The sequence below is a fragment of the Octodon degus genome, unplaced genomic scaffold (genome assembly GCF_000260255.1).
Source record: "Octodon degus isolate 3935 unplaced genomic scaffold, OctDeg1.0 scaffold00007, whole genome shotgun sequence".
In the NCBI taxonomy this organism is placed as follows: Eukaryota; Metazoa; Chordata; class Mammalia; order Rodentia; family Octodontidae; genus Octodon; species Octodon degus.
In genome coordinates this window covers 14,986,574-14,993,913 of record NW_004524583.1, presented here as the reverse complement: position 1 = coordinate 14,993,913, position 7,340 = coordinate 14,986,574, and the positions used below count along the sequence as shown (strand labels likewise).

Below are 7,340 nucleotides of genomic sequence, written 5' to 3'. Positions count from 1 at the left end.
ACACCTATAATATTCAAATAATGGAACTTAACAAAAAAAAGGCTATACAGATGGATGTGCATTTTGTATCTGTGTATTCAAAGTGGTTAGGATAGATATATAGCTACATTCTCTTAATGAATAGAATGATTTGTTCTAATGGTGTTTGTAAATAGGATATCATGTCCACATTTTGTACAGCAATTAGCCACTAAGAAGAATGTATGCAGTGTGTTAATTATTGAAACTGTCCTACTGATTTGAAACTGTCTCATTGCTATTTGTTTATCAATAAAATTATGGCAAAAAAAGAAAAGGGGAAAGACACCCCTTGTTCTTAGATAGGCAGAACCAATATAGTGAAAATGACCATACTGCCAAAACTGTTATACAAATTTAATGCACTCCCAATCAAAATACCAACAACATACCTCACAGAACTAGAGAAAAAAATCCTAAATTTAATTTGGAACCAGAATTGACCTAAACAATTCTGGGCAATAAAGGCAAGGCGGCAGCCTCACAATCCCTGACCTGGAATTATACTACAGAAATACCATGATTAAAACAGTATGGAGAGAGAGAGAGAGAGAGAGAGAGAGAGAGAGAGAGAGAGATCTACATCTGTATCACATCATCAGGCAAAAATGAGTCCTTCCACAATACAGAAGATTGCCTAAACATGGATTAAATTAGATCTTTGACAAGGGGGGAGAAAACCCAGCATGGTACTGGCAGAAAAACAGGCCCAAAGGTAAATAGAACAGAATAGAAAAAGCAGAAACAACTCCAAGCACACTCAGCTATCTTTGACCAATGTGCCAAACGCACTCATTGGAAGAAAGACAGCCTCTTTAATAAGTGGTCCTGGGAAAACTGGCTGTGCACATGCCAAAGATTAAGTCTAGGCCTGTGATCTTCACCATGCACTAAACTAAAACTGAAATGGATCACAGATCTAAATATTAAAACTGAAGCTCTTAATCTGCTAGAACATAAAATAGATAAATCTCCTTAAGACATAGGTATATGCAAACACTTTATGAGCAGAACCTTGTACAAATAGGAAATACTACAAAGATTCAATACCTGGGATCACATCACAGTAAAAAAGCTTTTGCACAGGAAAAGAAACCCCTGACACACTGAAGAGACAACCCACAGTGTGGGAAAACATTTCACCAGCTATTCTGCAGACAAAGACCTAATATCTGGAATATATAAAGAGCTAAAAAAAATCCGAAGTCCCAAACGTAAAGACTCAATTCACAAATGGGCATCTGAAATGAATAAACTCCCACTTCTCTGATGAAGAAGTACAATCAGTAAATAAATGTATGTAAAAGTATTTAGCATCATTCGTCATTTAAGAATTGTACGCTGAGATTCCATCTTGCTCCAGAAAGAATGGTTAACATCAAAAAAATCAAGTGGTGCTTGGAAAGCTGGTTGTCCATGTTCAGAAGATTGAAAATGTACCCTTGTCTCTCACCATACACTAAATTAAAATAAAAATGGACCCAAAAATCTAAACATTAAAAAGAAACATTAAACCTAATGGAAGATAAAATAGATAAAACTCTTGAGGACATATGTGTATGAAAATATTTCCCACTCAGAAGCTGAATTGCACAAAAAAAAAAAAACAGCAAGAATCAACAAATGGAATTGTACTGGACTAAAAGTCTTTCAGATAGCAAAGGAATTGATCAGAAGAGCGAAGAGACAATCTCCAGAATGGGAAAAAAATTGCAAGCTACTTGTGAGAGGACTCATAACTAAAATATACAAAGAACTCAAAAAAATTAAAAATTAAAGATACAGTCAAGAAATGGAAAAAAAATGGGCAAGAGAAATGAGCAGACACTTCAACAAGGAAGAATTACCCATGATCAACAAATATATGATAAAATGCTCCCGTCTCAGGCCATTAGAGAAATGCAAATTAAAACTCCACCTTACTGCAGAAAGAGTGGCCACCATTCAGAAGTCAAACAACGACAAACACTGGTGAGGCTGTGGTGACAAAAAAAAAAAAAACCCTCCTACAGTGGTGGTGGGAATGGAAACTAGTGCAACCATTATGGAAATCAGTATGGAGATTTCTCAAGGAATTAAAGTTAGAAAATTCTATATGAGCCAGCTGTCCCCCTGTTGGGTATCTTCCCCAGAGAGCTGAAGTTGTAATAGAGTGACGCACGCACACCAGTGTTCAGGGCAGCACAATCTATAATACTCAATCCTGGTAACTCTCTGAGAGCCCATGCACAGACGACTGGATAAAGAAAACATGGTATCTCCATACGATGGAGTGTTATCCTGCTGGAGAGAATGACAGATCTGAGACATTTGTAGGAGAATGGGTGTACCTGGAAAATACAACGTGCAGGGAAATAAACCAGACACACGAGATTAAATACCAGATGACATCTCTCATTTGAGGGAGGCAAAGTACAAAGAGGATAATAAGGACAGATAGAAAGGGAAGAGGAAATGGGTCTCTTGAAATAGGGAAGGGACCCAAGGGGAAAAGCACGAGGTACAAGTAGAGCAGGAGGAGAAGGGGAAGTACACAGAAGCAAGATACACTGAACCAGGATCCTAAGAACCTCAAGGAAGGCGGGCCATGACTTGAGCTAGTATTGATAATATCAAGAGGAATGAAAAATATCATAGGGGAATTGGAGGAGGAGGGGGCAGGGGACCTAAGAAGCAAAAATCAAGCTGTGGTAGGAGCCACTCCCCAAGATGACTGGCCCACATGAACTGCAACATGTACCAAAAAGTAAAAATAATAATAATAATAATAATAATAATAATAATTAATTTATGTATTTGGTACAAGGTCTCACTACACAGCGTGGACTCACAGTGATCCTCCTGTTTTCAGCCTCCCCAGTGCTGGGATTACAAGCGTGCACCACCACTCCCAGACTCTGGCTGGCTCTGCATCCAGGGCCAGCTCGGCATGTGGTGCTAGGAATCAATTCCTGGTCCCTGTGTTTGCCTAAGCAGGCACTTAGTCCTATATGCTATCTTGCTGGCCCTTTAAAGTAAAAAAAAAAAAAAAATTAAAAATATAAGAAAGAGCTTGAAGTCCACTCCTATTTCTTTCTCTATTCCCACCATACTGTGGAGTAGACCTCCAGGGCCACCTCCCCCACCCAACTTAGCCTTGTACCTGCTGACCACTGTCTCCCACTTCTGTCCTCTTTCCCCACAGCCTTGAGAAACAACTAACCCACGCAACTGTCAATTAACAAGATAAATCTGGGCATGGTGGCACATGCCTCTAATCCTAGTACTTCGGAGGCTGAGGCAGGAGGATTGTTGTGAGTTTAAGACCAGTCTGGGCTACAAAGTGAGCTCAAGACCAGCCTGAACTGCATAGTGAGACCCTGTCTCAAAAAGACAAACAATTAACAGATAAAAACCTTCTCTGTTTCATTGGTGTGCTTAACTGGAAATTGCAACAGATTCACTCACAGTATGGAGAATTGGCTCAGTTTTCTTGAAATGATTATGAATTAAAACCCTTTTAAAAAATCTACACCTTTTGACAGAAATGAAGATTTCATTACAAAGGTGTTGGTTGGGGGATTTGTGGGAGAGAGTGCGGATGGCTGCCCCAGGCCTGGGTTTCGTCCCCACACCAAACACAGGGACGCACAGGGGTCAGCCGCCCCAAGTCTACACTGTGCTCTGTGAGTGAATTATGAGCGTCTAGACACAGTTTCACGCCTACCAGAAACGGCTATAGTTAAACCTAGAAGGGCAGGTGTCCTTCTTTATCTTGTTCCAGAACTACTGTCACACCTGGCCTGATCACAGGCACAAGATAAAAATTTATTCCATCAATTATTATTGTGTTGAAGACCGTTTCTTGGCCTTGGAAACAAAATGTCTGTAAGAGAGGGCTGGGGAGATAGCTCAGCGACACAAGCACCTGCCTGGTATGCGCAAGTTCTGAGTTCAATCCCTGGTACTGAGGGGGGAAAAAAATGTCAATGAGAGGAGATGAAGCAAAAATGAGGATTGCAACCTCCAGGATATAAAAATAGATTTATACTCACATTAAAGAAAAAAATCCATTTTGTGAATAGCAGTTTCTCTCTAGATGACTTGAGCATTGTATGTCTTAGCTACATTTTTCTAAATTCTCTTTCCTACAATAAAGATAAGTAATTTTTAATTTGGAAAATTTTAAGTTGTTTTATACAAATTATAGCTACAGAAGGAAGAGGTTGATAACATAATATTAGGGGGAAAATGTAGCAGATAACTTCAAAATGATCTCACGACAGTCATATACAAAATAAATACATGAACAACAGCAAAAGACTAGAAAATACTTGCGCAGAACGATTGTCTCTGGGGAGTCATATCGTCCAAGGGATAATTTTCTACCTTTCATTTTATTCCTTAGGAGATTTTTCAAATGTTCTATTATAAGTACATATTCCATTGAGTGTAATAGAAAATTAACTTTTATTTTCAAGACATATGATTATTGCATTGCTTTCAGGAAAAAGAAATCTCAGTCATTATCCAGGAGGGGACCGGGAGGGAGGAGGCGCCGCCGGGCGGGGGCGCTGGAGACCCGGGCCTCGGCTCCGACCCCTGTTCTGCAGCGCCGGGAGGTCCTGGAAGCAGGGAAAGAGAGATTCGGGTCAGTAGGAGGTTTTAGGTACAGGCTCTACGTTTTTTGCAAAAGTATTCCTAGCAGGAACCCCGAGGCATTGTCGCTTCTACGATGCCCTTAAAATCAACCTCAGGCTGCGGTGCAGACGGCGAGGCGTTTCTAGAAAGCCTGTCCGCCTTCCCTCCGCAGGGCACACGCGGGCTCAGTGTCTCGAGGTGACGGGAGGTGACGCTGCCTCCAGCAGCGCGAGCTTCGGGTCCCCTCGGGGTCGCCCCCCCCCCGCCGGCCCGCCCCGCCCGGCTGCCAGGGAGGCGCTGTGAGCTCGCAGGAGGCGCGCAGCCTCCGACCCCCGCGCTGCAGCCTGCCCCCCAACACCTGCCTCGGTAGGATGCTCTTCCACTACCGCTTTGCTCTGCTTGGTATTTTCAAAGGAAAAAGGAGATGTTCTGAAGCCTGGATGCCTGCGAGATACAAGAAGCAAAACTGAGTTCAAAGAATCCTCGAAACGTGTCACCATCTCAAACATAACCCTGACGTTCGAAGGGGAAAGATGTTTTCAGACCCTCTTGACCCCAATACAAAGCGAGGCGACGCTACCCAAAGAGATGAGCGAGGCGGCCTCTGAAGACAAGAAGGCTGATTCCAGAAACGCGGCTCTCAAAACTGTGGAATCCAGGTACGTGGGTAGGCAGGTACCAGAGGCTTCTAAAGGGACGTGTAAACAGATCTGTGTTTGAAGGGACAAATGAACAACTGTAGAGTCAGCTTGTAGCCACCCACGCTCGCTTCAAACTTGGCTGAATCCCATTTTCACACCAGCTTCTCGCACCAGCTGGCATTTCCGGCTGCTGGCCTGGTGCCAAGCGAGCACTTGGAAAAAATACATCGGAGAAGCCACGGTGTTTGCATTTCTGAGTTGTGACGCTGAGTTCTAGAGTGATTGTGTGTACTCTATCCCGGTAGTTTATCTCTACTGAAACTTTGTGGCATGCTGAACGTGAGTGAGCACTACAGTATTACAAAGAGAATCTCATCATTCTGGGCCAGCAACTACAAAGAAAAAAGGGAGCTAGCTCAGCGCCGCAGCGCCTGCCTGGCAAGCCTGAAGTCCTGAGTTCCATTCCTGGTAATCTCTGCCACAAGAGAAAAAAAGATGCAAACGTTTCTCTAACGGGGTGGGTGTAGTGGTGCCTCTTGTAATCCCAGCTACTCCGGAGGCAAAAGCGGAAGGATTGCTTGAACCCACAAGTTCAAAACCAGCCTGGGAGACATAGTAAGAGACCTTGTCTTTAAAAGGACCCCCCCAAAAAAAACTTTTGTAGAATGAAAATAAGGAATGCAATTATGTCTAGTTTTTAAAGAAAGATACAAAGTATAAATATAAAAATATATAACATAAATATATATAAATAAAAATATATAAAATATAAAAAGGCAGGGAAAAACAAAAATGAAAATTTAATCGAAAAAGAAATTAGCTAGAAAACTTTTGAAGGATTGCCTGTGCTAAAAACAGCTTGGTTGGTTCTTCAAAGAGCACCACAAAACTCAAAAACCACTGAGATGGCTAGTTAAAAACAAAAGTAAAATTGAAAAGTTTAAAGGTGTTATATCAATTTATAGGAATAATAATAAGATGGTACTGAGAAAGTTTACTCTGCTTTAAAAACTTGGGAGGGCAGACCTGATAGCTCAGCGAACCAAAGTGCTACTTAGGCGGACTCAGGGACCAGGTTCATCCCCGGAGTGCCCTGTTGGCCCCACCCCAGGGCACACTGAGCCAGTGACTGAGACTGGGCGTGGTGGCACACGCCTGTAATCCCAGCACTTTGGGGGGCTGAAAACAGGAGCATCACTACAAGTCCGATCTACGCAATGGGACCCTGTAGACCCTGTCCTAAACACAGAAAAAAAATTTAAAAAAAAATAAAATCTTGGAAATCCTAACTTTAGTAAACAACTAACAAATAGGAAAATTGGCAAAAAAAAAAAAAAAAAAACCTGACACAATAAAAAAAATTGAGAACTTGAAGAAATAGAAAACAATTACCAAAGAACTCTCATCCAAGGAAAACACATAATTTTAACATTTATTGGACAGTTTTTAGATATTCTAGAATTGGTTGTATTTTACGTAATGTTTTCTTTTAAACATAAATGTTGAGAAAATGTTTTGTCTTTTCAGTTTCTTGAAGCGAGTAATTGATTTGGCTTCTAAAGCCAAAGATGCTATAAGCAAGAAAATTCTAGGTTAATCATATTTGTGATAATAAATGCTAAATTATTAGATTCTTAGCAGCCAAAACATAATCTTAGTATAAAATAAAGCTTAATCCTGTAAATATGAATAAGTAGAAAGCTCATGATACTTCAGACACATTTCACTATTCTCTCTCTGTCTCTCTCTCTCTGTCTCTGTCTCTGTCTCTCTCTCTGTCTCTCTGTCTCTCTCTGTCTCTCTCCCTGTCTCTGTCTCTCTCTCTGTCTCTCTGTGTCTCTTCTCTGTCTCTGTCTCTCTGTCTGTCTCTCTGTCTCTCTGTGTCTCTCTCTGTATCTGTCTCTCTCTGTCTCTCTGTCTCTCTCTCTGTCTCTCTCTCTGTGTCTCTGTCTCTGTCTCTGTCTCTCTCTGTTTGTCTCTCTGTCTCTCTCTGTCTCTCTGTCTCTGTCTCTCTGTCTCTCTCTCTGTCTCTCTGTGTCTCTCTCTGTATCTGTCTCTCTC

The 7,340-nt window shown here is 41.5% G+C and overlaps 1 protein-coding gene across 6 annotated transcripts in view; it reads left to right on the top strand.

Annotated features, from left to right (window-relative positions):
• Positions 1–7,340, top strand: part of Fam71d (family with sequence similarity 71 member D) — a 59,953-nt gene that overhangs the window by 34,956 nt on the left and 17,657 nt on the right. For all 6 annotated transcript variants that reach the window (XM_023701836.1, XM_023701830.1, XM_023701833.1 and 3 more), the window contains one exon: positions 5,053–5,297. In XM_023701836.1, the coding sequence (XP_023557604.1) occupies positions 5,053–5,297 (245 nt within the window). The remainder of the gene's footprint in view (positions 1–5,052; positions 5,298–7,340) is intronic.